Here is a 17,206-nt window from a genome sequence, read left to right as displayed (position 1 = left end):
AAAAGGTGCTGCCTTTCTTCAGGACACTTCCTACACTCCAGATTGAGGGCTGCTTAACCAGGAACATGAGACGCTCTTGTCCATCATCAGAGAAGATATTAGCCTGCATAAAAGTTTAGTCTTACTTAGTAGGTAGTACATACAATTATTTTGCTGATCAGTACCTGATGATCTTCAGGCAAAACCTAGTACTTCAGGATTGGGATGAAAATACTTGAATTACATTGTCCTGTTGTTTGATACCTCTGTAATAGTGTATACTAGCATTAACTGAACTAAGCATTGAATGAAATATATGTACACATTACTAAACTTTGCCTTCTAGAATAAGTATGTTGCATTGCATTAATAGGAAGCCATTCATAGAATTGGCCTGGCCTAGCCTAGCCTGCAGAGTTCCTTGGAAGCTGGCTCCCAGCAAAACTCACCTTCTTGACTGTGAACATACTCCTGCTGTGATTGTCCCTGCAGCTAGTAATGTAAGTGTTAGCATGCTTAATTCCACCACAGCATCTCTTCTGGAGGAATCTGCTTTTATCAAGGGGACTGAACTCATATTAAAAAAATACATCTATGGTGAAAAGCTGCACGGAGAAGAGTCTTCCAAACACATTTATGTTGCTTTTACTTAAGAGTTATACCCTGCCCTTCCAGCGTAGACCCAATGGTCATGACCATTGGGGTCAGGGGGATTATTGGCAAGTACATTAAACCCACAGACCAAACCCACCTGGCATAGCACTGGGCACAGAGCAGCCTTCCCTAACCTGGGGCCCTCCAGATGTGCTGGGATGGGGGCGGTCAAATTAGAAATCAGAAGTGTCAGTTTGTACATACAAAGGCAAATTTGGGCTCCAATCCTATATACACTTTAAAATAATTTAAAACAACGGGACTTACTTCGGAGTAGGAATGTATAGAATTGCACTATTATTGTTGTTGTTGTTGTTATTATTTAGCAAATGTCCCCAAATGCATTTAAGTCCTAGCATACAAATGAAAGGCTAGTTTCTGTAAATGGGAGTTACACTTCACTCCAGCAGTAGAGAGCAGCTTTGTGCCAAGAGTTGTGGATTAATGTTAAACTGCTTTGCAGGCACTCAAACACAAATAGGTTTAATTTGATTATGGCACTATTTCTGCTAAGAAATCCAGCTGGCACTTTTCTGCTTTGTTGATTTAGGGTGTATGGGCAACAGTGCACGTTATAATTGCTAAAAGGAATACAAGTATTACTTTAGTGTCTTATTATTTAATGCAAGGCCTTAAGACAGTTTTCTGAAACCTTTCAAAGTCAACTTTTGGTGACAGGGAATACCGCAGTTATTGTATTTCAGCTTGTCATCTAGCCATTAAAAGCCTAGAGCATTTCTCAGGAAAAACTAGGTGGCCATCCTGCCTGGCATACATATATATTTCCTGTCTGCATTGTACTTCTAAATGGACATATGAACAAGCTGAATTAATGACCAGCTATCTTTGGCATCAAATTCTTGTCCTTCATGAAATTCAGAAGACATAAATTATGCAGGCTTGTAATCAGGGCTCCCTGTTACAGTCAACACACTACAGTCAACAGGCTGTTGGATCTCAATTTGGTAAGTTGTTTTGGTATGGAGAATTCCAATTCCATGCAAAGTGTTTTTGCACTTGTAAAGAGTCTAACTTGCATCTTGTCACAGGAGATTTATTGACACCCCTCCACCATATTAAAAATTACAATGTGTCTTGGTGGATGATGATTCTTGATCTAAGGCAGTGATGCTAATCAGAATAACTTATAGCCACTTTTCTGAAAGAGGAGTGTACAGCCCAAAGCACACGGAAATCTTGAATATTGGGTGGGGGAACTTGCACCTTTAACAGTTTGGCTTACATAATTGTTTAATGCTATCACTCTCTTTTGTGGCTATGTCATGGTAACTCTTCAGGCTGAAGCATAATGGAGAGATGTTTATTATTTCCTGCTAAAGCAAGTCCTACAGGTTTCAGAGGAATGCATTAGTATTAGTAAGCTTAACATTTGAGGCAATTAAGGCAGCACCCTTTAAATTAAGCTTTTAAATGCTGAAAAAAAGAAGCCCACATTGAGGAACCAGAATGCATTATATATTTCATTTTCTCTCCCAAAGTCAACAGCTCAAACTGAAGGTTTATATGAAGAAAACATTTGGGAAGGAGGGAGACCACCCGTGCAGAAGTAACACTCAACCCTGGCCGACACACACAGTAGAGTGAGGTAGTGAAATGGACTGACCCACTGTAGAATACAGGTGGACTAGATGCGTTGAACCTATTTCAACCCAAGGGCCAAATTCCATTTTGAAGAAACTCTCGGGGGCCACATTCCAGTGCTAGGCAAGGCCCAAGTCAAAAGCGACAGAGCCAAGTATATCAGCATTTATTGTTATCATTATCATTATTACATTTCTATCCTGCCTTTTTTCCTCTCACAATGAATATTTTAGATTAAAGCTCTTACTGCTGGTAATAAAACCTTAGGAGAGGCATTTCAAACCTAGAATGGGAAAATACTGCACAAAAGCCAAGAAACCACCAAACGATCAGGGGAAAGGGGGCATAGCCATTCTGGAATACCTGGTGGGCTGAATTAATTGATTGACTGCATTTATACCCCGCCTTTTTTCCACTTGCAAGGAACCCAAGGTGGCTTACATTCTCCTCCTCCTCTCCATTTTATCCTCACAACAACCCTGTGAGGGGGGTTGGGCTGAGAGTCTGTGGCTGGCCCAAAGTCACCCAGTGAGCTTCCATGGCTGAGTGGGGACTAGAACCCGGATCTCCCAGCTCCTAGTGCAACAGTCTTGCCACTATACCACACTGGATTGTGATGCTGGATTTGGCCCCTGGGCCAGAGGTTCTGTACCTGTGCAGTAGACAAATGCACCCTATGGCAAAACAAAACTATTCTGCAAATAGAAAACCAGGACAGCAGGAAAAGAACTAGGCCAGATCCTTTCCCACTGATGTGCTAGTGACTAGCAGATATTCTTTTATTTGGCAGGGAGCTTTTTTTTTTAGCCTAGGGAAGCATACAAAAGTGGTATCCCCCCATCTGGCTGAAATGGCTTAGTCCATTCTGCCATCTCATTCTGCTGCATATGTAGACCCAGAGTGAGGCTAAATTACACGATAGGTCATTCACCCTTTAAAGTAGGCTTAATGCTGTCACTTTTATTTTGAAGTAAAATAGGGATTCCATGCCAATTTCCTGACAAAAATCACCCCTAGCTGCTATTTGCCCCACAGGTTCCTGTTTATCCCAAATTGCTCTTTCAAGGGCAAGCTGCAGCTGGGGGAGTGCTTTTGGGCAAGAAATCTGCACAGGGCCCTGATCCAGATTGGGAGCTGACCTTGCAAACTGCTTAAATATCTAAAATCCTGAGCTGGAGTGAGTCCTAGCATCCACCTGCCTATCCTGCACCAGCATGTTGAAGCTAGTTTTGGGAGGAACTTAGTGGCAGCTACAAGAAGTGTTGTAACGACTGCATCCTCACAAACCAAATCATAAATCATTCCTTTCTGTTGCTCTCTTCCTCTTCGTAGCCTTCCTTTATGTAACATTAGCAATATATACTGTGCAGTGCATTGGCCATAGCCAAACTACGAGTGTAATGGTGGGAGAAGTAAGCTGTATTAGGGGGTACATGCACAGACTCTCCTCATGTCAATAGATAATTAGTGCTGTGATACCTCTGCTTTAAGAGGCTGTGGGTGAGGATGGAGGCAGAGTGCAGGCACTCCCCCTGCCCGCCCATAGATTAGCATGATGAGAAGACTGCCCCTAGGTTCAGCTTTATTGGAGTATGAGTTATCTATTGGGGGGAGGAGCAAGGTTAATCTTTCTACCCCTAAAATATCAGTGCAATGACAGGACTGCCTGTATTTACCTAGTCACCAAATGGTAACTTACCATAGTATGTATGCAACGAAATGGTAAACGGGTTCTTTGTAACATCCTACCAAGTGATGGAAAATTTTATCAGATTTCTGATTTAGGGCAAAGGAGTGATAAAACTCACCACTTGGCAGGATGGTGCATATGACTGGTTCACCAGGAGGATACATGTACCCTGCAGGTTACTGCTTGGAAAACGATTGCTTATGTTTGGTCCCCCCACCCCTGCTTATTGCAAATCCTTTAAGACAAGCAGAGGGCACCTGTTCGGGGCAAAGCTTTAAAAAGGGAAGTTTTGTGTGGAGCCATTTTGTTTTGACTCCACACAAAGACTTAGGAGCCTCAACGTCCTGCCTTGGAGCTGACAGTGAAATGTCTGACAGGCACAAACCAGTCCTATGCACGAGTCTACCTTTGTGGAGGGACAAACTTTTAGTAGCCATCACCAGGCCAGAGCGACATGCTCTTTTTTCACAAGGGCAACATGTTAAATATGTGGGGGAACACCTAAGGTGAAATGGCAGAGGACCTACTATAGCTGGAGCATTTAGAATGTAGTGGTTGCTGCAGGCTTTGACCCTGACCCCTCACCCCTTCTAAACAAAAGTTATTGCTGCATTTCATTTTCTTCCAGGAACCCTTTTCCTTTGTCCATAGGTCTCACATTCATGTAAATAAAGCAGAGAGGCCAGCAATAATAACAATGGGTATTCTATTAAAAGGATTTGAAAATAAACTATAATTACAAGGCACAGTGAGTACTGTGGTAACAGTGTACCATTGTTTAGCCAAAAGCAAATACAGTAAGGAAGTGGGGAGGTAGGAATTTACTGCCCTGTTGTGTATCAAATTTGTCTTTACAGCTGAAGTCTGCATGGCTATTTCCTTGCAAGAAGTTTGTTTGTTTTGCTAAAAATGTTTTTTAGTACACACTAAATGTAACCTAGAACTCCCTAGACTTCACTGGTAAATACACTTTAGTTGTACCAAACTTAAAGACTATGGACAGCTGCTAACATTGGTCAAAAAGTGGTAATTTCTCATAGGTCATTATTAGGAGCATATTCACATAACCACCAAAGATGTTTAGACCAGCAGAATCTATCTGGGCATAATTTAACAAATGCAGTAGTGGTTGCTGGAAACAACACCATAGGTGGTGGAGTGAATCTGCCATCAGTGACGTAGCTAATGTAAGACACATTCCTGCATACAAAACTGACCAGGACAAACTGCAGTCATTGCCTAGAAGGTAGCTCAAAGTTTATAATAGCCAGCAGGATACAGCGTGTCCAAAACTGGACTGTTCTGCTGGCAAGCTTGCATGGACCAGACCATGGTGCAATGGACCTTGGCGCAAGTTTCACTCAGGGGTTCATAGGGAGGTGTTCACAATGTATGCCTTCTGAAATGTGTAAGATTGTTAAATATATATAAATGTGTGCTTGCTACTCGTTTTTGTGTGCTTGCTACATATAACTGTGTGCTTGCTACTCGTTTTTGTTGGCAGTTGTACTTCCTCAGCGCTGTATGCGCTTGGATCTGGGCCTGGGAACATGCAGTACTTCCCTGTTGGGACAGCTTTGTAGTGTTTTCCTGATGACTGTCATGAGCACCTCCTGGATATTGTCTGTGACAGCAGGATCAGGATTCTTGTCAAAAGATGTTCCCCTTTGCATGAGATTATTTAGCATCTACCAGGTTAAGAGGACACTCCAGCCATCAAAAACTAACCGCTTCCAGTTGGGTTACTGGATATAAGATAGAACAAGGCCGTTATATTTTTAACAGTTGTGTTGGAAGGAATTATACAGTTGCTTCTTAGCACAGAACAGAGATTTCTGTATTTTAGAACATGGATACTTTTTGTATAACAAGTGCATTCGCTATATATTCAGGACTAGCCCAAGACAATTTGGCACCTTAAACGTACAGAACAAATGGTAGTAAAAAGGTGATGTTACATCCAATTAAAGCTGTGATCTTTTGAGTGTCCAAGATCTGCTACCAGAGGCAGCCACCTCACTGAGCCTAATGGTAGAGTCAGCCCTGAGTATGATCTATAAGACAGAATTTTACAGATACTATTTAAAAATAGGCACACAGTTGTCTGGGGAAAGTAATATTGGGTTGCGGAGAGAGGGGAAAGGGTCATTGTCTACCTCCATGCTAGTGTTGGGGTCAAGGTCATCACATTCTGACTCCTCTGAACTGTTTGTCTCCTTTTTGGCAGCATGGAGAAAAGAGAACAGAGTTACAATCAGAGAAAGTAAAGGCACAAAAGCAGCAGAGCAATTGAGAGCAAGACAGAAATGCACACTGGCAACTAAAATGCTTTCCAAAAGAAAGTCACTAGGAGGCAAGCAATATACTTTTGGCAAAAACAAAAAGGGGTGGCAGTCTTGAAAGTATTCAGGAAAAAAATAAAATGCATTAATGGAAGCAGCAGTATGAAGCGCTACCTCTGCTATACCAGCTCCCCGATTTGGCAAGGCAGCAACATTATGCATGAAGAGAATTCACAGGACTTTACCATTCAGTTCTGGTGCAGTCAATAGATCTAAAAAACCCAACAAACTCACTTTAAAATAAGAATTTCGAAGGAGTTGAGAGCCCAGTGTTTTATTCAATCTCCTTGGGGTACAACATTTTAGAATTTTAGCTGTTTGACACTGTAATGTACACAATATCAATCCTTTAAAATTTTACATGGTTCAAAAAAGTCAAACAGCTTGAATATAAATGCAATTTGAGGTTTGCAAATGCAGAATTCTGAATGAACACCCACCTTAAAAATCCAAATGGCATTTTCTTTGTTTCTGTTTTTATACTCCTTGGTCCCAATTCAGAGAAACATTAGAGCACAGCAGAAGGTAGCACACTTGCCATGGCATTCAAGGACACCCCTCCTCCACTCACTGAATCAGTTCTTACAGTACTGATCGTTGTGCGTGTGTGTTCGTGTGTAAAATGGCCCCAAGCTCAATCCAGGAAGCCCACCCCCAGCCCAGGTGCTGATCAGCACTACCAGTGTTGACACAGAGGATTATCCATTTGGCAGTATGCACACATACACAGCAGCACTGCAGGCATACCTCTATATGTTGGATGTGGGGCTTCTCTCACCATACAAAACATTTATTTATTTATTTGTTACATTATTTATATCTTGTCTTTTCCTCCAAAGAGCAGCACACTTGGCCTAAGGCAACACATGGTTCTTTTGCATGCCCTTGTAGCAGAAGCATGTGGATCACCATAGCTATGGGGCTTGCTTATGTATGTAACGGAAAGAGAGGAGTGGTGTAATGCAGTTGCAGATTGAAAAAAGCGATAGCTATCCTAATACTTCTTCCGTTAGGACAAGGTGGGAGGTGTATTTTCATTTATAGTGACAAACAGGCAACAAGAGCAAAGGACATTTTTTTTAAAGTAGGAACAACAGAGGCTCAGGGCACCTTCAAGACTAACAACTTTATTATGGCATAAGGTTTCATGGACTACAGCCTACTTCATCAGATGCACAAGGCATTACCCTGAGCTGTATGGTTAGATGTAGGGCATAAACTGAGCACAGAGAAAAATGAAATGCAGAAAGTATAGTTTTACACCATTAGTAGTGGCCTTTCAGAAGACTTTTGTTATTTTTGCCACGACAGACTGACATAGCTACCCTGTGGACATTTTTAAAAAGTAGAAAACTGGCTAAGCAGTTGAGTGGCTAACACTGACAGGAAAAAGAGAAATACTGTATAGGAATGGGAACTGCACCATATGTATGGTGCATTTAGTCACACATGGTTTAAGCAGCTGACTGTGATCACTATGAACTCCCCTCAAAATAAGTGTTACACTTAAGCAGACTTCTCTTGAAATTTACATTTAAAACGACAAAGCAATTTTAGTAGCTCTTTTCCCCTCAAATCCTGACAAAAGGGTTTTGGGTTGAGATCCAAACCATTTTCTGCCAGAATTTACTTTCTGAAAATCCATCAAAAGCCAACAAAATAGTAGATACTATATAGTAATATTTTTCATTGTAATATTTCTATACTAGGCAAGCATTACATGTAATTTGTGATCTTAAAAACCATATATATCTCTATACCATAGCCAGAAATAATGTGTTTTTAATTTAAAAAACAGATTAAGGGTGCAATCCTATGCATATTTAGAGAGAGAAAAGTCCTACAACTCCTAGCATTTCCAGCCAGCACTATCAATTTTAGAGATATTGTATATTTGGCTTGTAATTTTATATTTTGAAATATTAAATGATTTCTAGGTTTCTAAATACCATAAACCAGGAAATTATATTAGAAATGTGGTTTAAGATCACAACTCATATGCAATACAGAAATATTATAGTGAAGAATGTTAATGATGAACACTATTTCCCAGTTAAAAATGGTTCTCCCCATCCCTTTCAAATAGTTTTATAAATGTATAGTTCCTTGGTGAAGAGCTAAATGGAACTGAAAATTGCAAACGAGGATCTATTCAAGGTGTTTTTATTGAACCTTTGGACTTGTCCCTTCTCTGGCTGTTATGCTACCCAGATTACAAAGGAGAACAACACCCCTGTACCTTTAATAGTTGCACAGGAGGAGGAATTTCAGCAGGTGCAGCTGGCTGTGCAGGGTAAACAAAGTTGCAGAATTCTGCCTCCTACAACCCAACTATTAAAGATGTAGGAGCTCTATCTTCCTTTACAGCAATTAGGGTGAGCACATGCAAGCACTAACAGCAGAGACATACCGAAGTTGGCATCACAAACATAAATGTATTAGAACAAAAAGCAAACAACTTCTTTTATACAAATGCATGCAGAGTCTGCACTAGTAGCATCCCTGTTGATTCAATTACGCCCCCCCCACAACAAAGACACTTATGTATGACGGTCTTTGGTGTACATAAAACAGCATTCAAATGGAGGATTTTCTGTGACCTGAGTCATAGAATGCAGATTTGTTCCATTTAAGAATAAAGTTCTAAAGGGGGTAAAATACTGGGATGGATTCCAGATCCTGGGAATGCCACTGGCAGCTTGGTTCACTTATTGTCTAATCTCCAGTAAATCCATTAGTTCTACAGAGACCAAGTGCTTTGATAAATTGAGGCTTAAGTGCCTGTTCCAAGTGGCTGCTGCAGTTAGTAGAAGAGCCCCATAGACATCCATGATATTTTTGGGGTGGTCCATATCAACTGAGCACACTGTATCTAGGGCCTTTTATTTGTACTTCGTATAACAAGAGACTAGATAGGGTGTGAACTGCCCAGTTTATTAGAAGTCACTACAGTCACATTTCACTCTAGTATTGCTTGTCTAAGAAACTCAGATTAAGCCACCCCTGGCCCCTCCCCCACAAAGTTGACTTTGTATCTAGACAGGCTGCCAGATGGGTGACAGGTGATTTTACTACAGCTTTATACTGTAGTTCTAAAACATAATTTGGCAGCTTATGTAAATTCTCTAGTGGGGATCTTTCACAGTGGTTCCTTGCCTGGCCCCTCCTTGACTTCTCCTCTACACCATGCACTGGCCCTGACAACAGTACCAGTAGTCTACAATCATAGAATAGTAGGGTTGAAAGGGGCCTACAAGGCCATCGAGTCCAACCCCCTGCTCAATGCAGGAATCCAAGTCAGAGCATCCCCGACAGATGGCTGTCTAGTACTGCTGTAGTCTGGGCACTAGTTGAAGGATTAGCAGAGGGTAAACTGATAATACTCACAGAGTGCAACAGCTCAGTCCATCACTAAGGGCATCTCTACACCAGCCTAAAATCCTGCATTTAAAACATGGCTTTTTGCTTCCGTTTTAAATGCAGGATCACAACTGACTCCCTTTACACGCACTTCCTCCCCCACTTCTCCCCGTATCTGAGTCTTCCATTATCTTTCATTGATCTTGCTCCTCTTCTTGCCGCTTTTACTCTTTTCACGGAGGAAACTGAAATGGAACACAACGGGGTAATTTGATAGCTCATTATCTGCAATCTATTTAAAAATGGAACAAAGGGCATTTAGTGCAGGAGACGCCCTGAATATTGACGGCATCATGTAAAGAGCCCACAAAATTCCATGAAGGAACAATCTCAATGGCAGGATAAAAGCTCCATGTGAAGGAGCCCTAGCGCTAACATTGCTAGTCATCCCATGTAATTCTGTTGGAGTAGCTAAACGTCACAGACCAAGCTGCCTTATCACGGTATCAAGGTGGTTATAGGAAGACCTTTTTGTCATGTGCTGTATGTTAGTTAAGGGTAATGAGTAGATCATTCCTGTTTTTAACATTTTCAACCCAAGTTAGATTGCTTGACTGTGGGCTTGAGTAAGAAATAATCCTTGTAGAAAAGTATTGGGGATATTTACCAAGCCAGGATTAAAATGTTCCAGGAATCTACCCAGTATATCACACAATAAGTTCTGCAATGTTTTGATACACAAACTGAACATTTGGTCACTTTTCTTGTTGCTGCAGTTTGAAAAGAGACATAGTTATGCAGGGGTAAGGGAGAAGGAAAAGCTGTGGTTTCATAGGATTTTCCCCCAACAGACCTCATGAAAGTGTTCAAAAATGTAGACTCTAATCAAAGGTGTATCAAAAAATTAATATATAAACGTTTCTTGGACACACACAAAGCTTCACCACATCTGATAACCCCAATGTTTTTATATTCAAAAAGGTTAACATGAAGTTCTGTGTCTGATTGCACTGAGGATTCTTTAAATCGTGTCCATTGAGGGATTTTATGTCATCAGGAGACTTATGGTTCTTCTCTCCTTGGCAAGAAGTGATGCCTACTAGGGCCAGTGGAAAGACTACTGAATTTGGGCTTAGGAGAACCCAAATGCTCAACCATAAATTCACTGGATGCTCCTGGACAAGTTAATCTGTCACAGTGCTCCAGCTTTAACATGGGAATCAATTATCTACTTCTCATTGTGGGTTTGAGGAGTATCAGGATGGAAACCTTAAAGTCATGCTAGCAATTGGCAAGTTTAATGAAAACAGAAAACACTCACAGGAGTGATATCCCCTTCAAGCACCAGTCTCTGCCCATCCATTGTTTCCAACCAAAATGGCCCATTATTCAATGGGGACACCATGGCAGGGGGAAGGGAGGGGTTGGATTTTCCTCACCTCATTTTTTGAGGGGGTCTGTAACCAAAAGAGCTGGAAGCTATTTGGGCTGTTCCTATATAGGAGATACAATTCCAGGAGTGGGTCTCAGAATCCAAGGGAAAGAACCAGAGCAGTGAACACTGCACTATCAGTGTAGCCTCCCAGAACCAGAGATGGGAAGGTAGGAATAGGCCACAACTTTTCTTCCTCATCCCCAGTTCCTAGGAAAAGTCAAGAAAGCATAGGCTGTGATACGAACAGTTTTAGTTTTGGTACATCTACACCACACAAATAAGTCTCTCTGACATGGCTTTCCTGGGAATTGTAGTTCTGTAAGGACCACAACAGCTAAACTAGTATTCAAAAAACAAAACAGCATTAAGCTTATAGTGTAGATATGGCCTTAGAAGGACAAAGTAGCCCCACTAATTACTTTGACAGGCTATTTTGATTTTACAGCTTAATCTTATTAACATGAGAGGCTGCCCATCCTATATTGCCATGGTTTACATCCTCAAGGCATCCTGCTGCTCAAGGGATAATTTGTCACAGATTATTCCTGATCCATTAACAGCTGGAACATGCTTGAGGTCTTTTATTGTTTTGGCTGGCATATTTTTGTTCCATTCAAGGGAAAGGTTTGTCCAACTCTTGGTAATTCTTTAACTGCACATACATTTTAAATTTTGCATTAAACTTCATACACACACACACACACACACACACACACTCAACTTACTTACAGTTTGGATGCCAGTGGTGAGGAGGGAAAAGCTGTGTTGTATCTTGCATGCAAAATCCAGCCAAAATGGCTACTACTACCAAAAAGTAAAACAAATTAAAAATAAAAGCCAAAAGGGGAAAAATAAAAATAAAAGCCAGATGTCACCCCCTGTCCTGAGAGCATGTTGCAGGGGGGGTGAGGATGAGAAGCAGGAGGCAGCACACAGCTTCAGATGGCCTTACTCACTTTAACAGAGACTTTGTTGCCCAGAATGTCCTTGGGTTTACGTAGGCCATTGGCTTCAGTTTTGCCACTGCTTTCCTTTTCCGCCCGCTTTCTCATGCGCAGGGTATGCCATGAACATGACTTCCTGTTGTACCAAAAAATGCACTAATCAAATGGCATATCTTAGCAGGAAGAGGAAGGGATGTGGAGAGGCAATCAGCATACATGTTCTTGATACCTGCAGCTCTCTTAAGTAGATGGAAGAAACTTGCAATATGCCTATTTGGAATGTTCCTAAAAACATTCAAGTCTGAAATTCAAACTATTCTAGAATTGATGTTTTGTTATTCTTGCCATTTGAAAAAAAGCATTTTCTTTAAAAGATGATTGAAGGTCTGCAGGTGAAAGCAGATAGCATACATTATGAATAAATTTTGCAACTTGCAAGGGTAAAAAAAGATGAAAATTATTCTGGTTAAAGTGGTGAAAATAAGGCGAACCTAGAGAGGAACCAAGTCCTTGTGCCAATTTGACAGAGGAACATGAATATATATATTCCGGAGTTCGGTGTCAGATCTCCAAACATCAAAAGTTAAACAATTGCTTTATTCGATTAAGGAGATTAAACATTTCCTGGAAAGACAAGCTTTGCTACACTTAAACCATGAAGTTCCTGTTGTTTCAATCTGACCAAGTTATGTCTACTCAGCTGTATATCAAATTATGTTTGATGACAAATCTAAAATTTCTGCTCTAAGGAAGAGAGACTGTAACAAACAATGTCCATATTGGGCTCACAAAAACCCTGCTATCACAAAAGCTTTTGCTTTGGGATGGAGTAGAAGAAATAGGAAAGCAGTATGAAAACCAACGATAGAGAACCTGATGAATACAAGTAAATAATTAACAACTTTTAATCATAAACTGGATTGCTAGGATTCCCCCTTTGCATGTCATTTTACTTTATAACAGGAAATTGATCTCTCCCCAGATTGCTAATACATTTATGTGTATGCAGCTGAATGAAAATGCACACTTCAAAAACAGAAGTAAAATGGCTAGCCTTCTCCGACATGGTGCTCTCCAGCTGGCTGAATCCAATGGGAATAGTCCAAAACATCTGGAGAGCACCACATTGGGGAAGGTTGGGCTACAACTATTGGTCAGCAGTCTGCTGTACTTGACCAATTGTTTTGCATACTGCAAGTCTAGGGCTGGACTCCAATCCCAGCTATGGAGCCCTGACATACAAAGAAAGCCCAGCTCCACACATTACAATTGCCAAAGGAAAAAAGTGGTGTAACATTAGAGCAGCCTTCCCAAACCTAGACCATCCAGATGTTTTGAAGTACAATTTCCAGCGTTCCTGGCCTTTGCCCATGCTGGCTAAGGCTGATGGTAGTTGAAGTCCAAAGCATCTGGAGGGCACCAGGTTGGGGGAAGCTTCAGCAAATATGTGAAGTGGGCATCAATATACAAATCCTGAAACACTGATATAATGCTTCTAGGTCACCTGGTTGGATCAGAGGTCCCAGACATGTGTATACATATGTCTGCCCTCTGTCTTTTTCTTTTCTACTATCAGAAAAAAAAATAGTGTGAAGAGATGCCCAAAGTTGCATAAATCTGGAGATACTCTGTAGTGCCAATAGTGCAAGATGAATTATCAGTTTAGAGCATAATTCATCCCTAAGAACATCTTGTTCTAATACTGAAATGTCTTATGCTCATTATATGTTTCATTAGATTAGCTGGGTGCAGTGTAATATTAAAAAAACAAGACTTATTACAGTAAGGAAGTCACACCATCACAAGACTAAACTTGTTTATATTAAGTTGTGGCCAGAATCAGTCTACGGGCATTGAATGTGCCATAGTGCTGCAAGAGAAGTCTCATAGGCTAGGTTTTTCAGATCAAGCAATGGATATTGATAGCATTAGGCTTTGTGATGTAGCACTACTTTAGCTCTGTTCATGCTGTCAATATGTGCATTCAATAAACAAGGGAAGGAGGAGTGGAATTAGGTCCTTTGGCCTCATACCTGTGCATTCAGGGGAAGGTGTCAAAGGGGCTTCTAAGCAAAAACAGTTGTGGCTGCATTTCTGCTCCCTCCATGTGTTCAGTGAATGTGTATACTGAAAAGTATGAACAGGGCTTTAGTTTTCTAATCTCATGAAAAAATATTTCCTCCAAGATTATATTTAAGTGCAATATCCCCACAAGTGTTGAGGAGAAAAAGGGGAAGGATGTGAGCTTTAGTAAAGGAAGCAGAATTGGTGAAATAAGATGGATGTAGATTCCCTGCTAACTAGACAAAAAGGTTGAATGTAAGGAGGAGAAGGTTCTCTATTTTCTCCTATCTATTCAGGCCAGCCCTTAGCTTTGAACCCAAGTGTGCACAAATCACAACATTACTTGGAATAACACTCTACAATAGTGTGAAACCCATGAGAGATTAAATGTGGCAGCTGTAGATAATATACCAATACATGCAACTGTACATATTCATTTCAGTGATCATGCTTTTTTTGAAAGATTACTGTATTAAAAATTTTAAAAATCTTTACAGACTAGCTGCTCAGGCAATCCTTTCATTCAGGGGTTGGCACCCTACAGGAAACACATTTATAGCTCTAGTTGTTGTATTAGACTGACAAGAGCCTCCCTTGCTCTCAATTTCTACTTCTGTTTCTTGAGTATACATATATGCATGCCTTCTCTCTGTACCATATGTGTGTGTTTCATCTCATTTCATACCCATGAAAATGCATAGTTATTTCACATTTTTCCCACCCACTAAGTCATGTTTTATGTCCATAGGTGCAATTTTTGCTGCATTGTTTGTCTTCCTGTAGCAGAGTAGCTTTGTGCATGAAAAGTCATTGCCATAAACGTCACAGTCCCAAGCCACATGGTGAGCCCCTTAAATACGGTATGGGAACCAGATGGAGCCCCTGCCATGCAAAAGTAATATTTTTCAGCAGGAGCCATTGCCATAATGTCTGAAGCAGTCTTGAATAGACAAGATATGGGAATAATTGCTTCCACATCTCACCTCTTTTAGTGATTATGCCTACTGGGCAGTTCCTAATAAGTTGCAAGTACCCCAATCACACAAAATTGGCAAAGCCAACATGCAAGTTCCACCAAGATGGCTTCGGTCACTCCCAAATATTATCCCATGAACACAGGGCCCAAATGCTTCAAGTCTTGACATCATCTTGTGGCCGTCATGGAATAAGAAATGTCTGATTAGCCTGGCAATATAGTTTTGTGATGGTTAGGCCAGACTTTGTTAACACATTCTACTCTATTAATAATCAAGAGCAATGCAGACATAATGATACTGACTTGTTAACCATGGTTAAGTCTCGGAATGGGCTCACATGCTTCATCTCTGCTACAGTGAAAATTCCCACTTTTTTTCATAAACACCCATACCAACGCTTGCCCATGGCTAACGGGAAATACCTGCACCTTCTTAACCAAGATTTGCAAACTTGCTTCGAACCCTAGTTAAGACCAAAAAAAAAAAAATTGCTTAAGGTTAGACGGTTAGCATCTGTGCAGATGCAACAATAAATTATGGCTAGAGCCAATAAGACAAAATGCTTGTGTGTGCAATTCATATGGCCTGTCCCCTCTCTGTTAACTATTGTTTAGAGATTAGCAACACTATGTCTGCACAGGGCCTTATTAACTTGTTGCAATGCACATGAAATTTAATTGTACCTTCAGTACTTAGAACTCAACTGAACATCTTCTTCCTGAAACAACTGCATTCTAAGGAATTTGTGTGAGAACCAACACTGACTGATTGTTGAGAATTGAAGATTAAAAAAAAATCAACAGGTTTTACTGAAAAGGATTGTGCCTTCAGTATTTAATATCAAAAACATTTTCTCGCATTATTTAGTCATTTCAAACTGACAAATTTCAAAAAAGGGGAAATAGTATTCACACATTTGTTAAATAAGCAACAAAACATTGTAAGAAAAAAAAAAACTAAAGAGGGTCAGAAACTGGTCCTTTTAACCTTGTCAAAACATGCTCATGGTGAAAATTTATTTTACATATTTAAAATAGTACATTTAAAATTATTAGTTACATTACAGGTACAATGATGAACATTGCGACTATCCATAATATTGCACAACCTGACTTCAAATATGGGTTTCTTTAAATAGTGCAAAATACTTTTTACAGGAATGTACTCCAAAGGGGATTTCTTAAATCAATTTTTTTTACAAAATATTACGTGAACAGAAAAAAAATCCAAAATAAAAATGTTACAAGCTGTACAAGAAATTGCCATAGACAACATAAAATCTCTCTTCCTTGAGAAGCAGGACTCAATTCAATACAAGGCCTGACATATGGGTGGTGTTTTGTTTGCTCTGTATCATTATAACCAATATATATATATATATAAGCAATTAAACACAAGATAAATAGAAGTCCAGTCCAATCAGGTCCATTATTAGGAAAGGATGGAAAAACATAAAACATGCCTTTTAAACTGTGTATGGATTTTAATTCTTTACAAACTATAGGGAAAAAAGAACACAAAAATTCAACGAAAACCCGGCTATCCCAACATGGTTATCCCATGCTGTGTTAGCAAGCAAAGTTTGTTCCAATGGCACTGTAGATTTTTTTAAAAGCAGGAAAATCCTACCATTTGGATTTTATTTTTCCTCAAAAATCCACATACTGCTCCCAGGGAAGCCAACACAGCACTTACTTTATGCTTCCGTCGCTATTATCTGTAGTTGATTTAGTGAGGGGAGCCAAGATATTCCCTGGGATCCATCCTTCTGCTGCTGGTGAATGGTCATTGGCAGGCTGGTACACGAGGAACATGTTCTGCTGGTTAATGGCAAGTACTTGGACCACCTCACCCTGGTTGACACAGATTTCATTCTCCTTCAGTGCATAGTAATCTTTGATGACCACCATAGAAGAGGTCCCATTGCACCCACCCAAGTCATTCTGAGAAGGAGACACAGAAAGCAACAGTGATAAGGTAGCTCTGGCACCATGGTCAGATTTTATCATCATCTTCTATACAGAACATTTAAGTGTGCCGAGAATTTACAGCACATCTCATTCCCATAGCCACACTGCAAAGCAAGTCAGTGTACTGCTACAGGAGAAGGGCAGTCTCCACTCAATTCAAATAGGAAGTGACAGGCCAGCAATTCTGAG

The 17,206-nt window shown here is 40.4% G+C and overlaps 1 protein-coding gene across 1 annotated transcript in view; it reads right to left on the bottom strand.

Moving 5' to 3' along the window:
• The window catches only part of KALRN (kalirin RhoGEF kinase), an 816,446-nt gene that overhangs the window by 19,699 nt on the left and 779,541 nt on the right, over positions 1 to 17,206 (bottom strand). The window contains exons 50-52 of the mRNA XM_084807552.1: positions 16,743 to 16,990; positions 12,019 to 12,142; positions 6,082 to 6,141 (exon numbers count right to left, since the gene is read on the bottom strand). Of these exons, the coding sequence (XP_084663678.1) occupies positions 6,082 to 6,141; positions 12,019 to 12,142; positions 16,743 to 16,990 (432 nt within the window). The remainder of the gene's footprint in view (positions 1 to 6,081; positions 6,142 to 12,018; positions 12,143 to 16,742; positions 16,991 to 17,206) is intronic.

This window comes from Heloderma suspectum, chromosome 1 (assembly GCF_057233095.1).
Source record: "Heloderma suspectum isolate Gila_16-S chromosome 1, 16-S_ref, whole genome shotgun sequence".
NCBI classification, from domain to species: domain Eukaryota; kingdom Metazoa; phylum Chordata; class Lepidosauria; order Squamata; family Helodermatidae; genus Heloderma; species Heloderma suspectum.
This window is presented reverse-complemented; position numbering and strand designations above follow the sequence as displayed.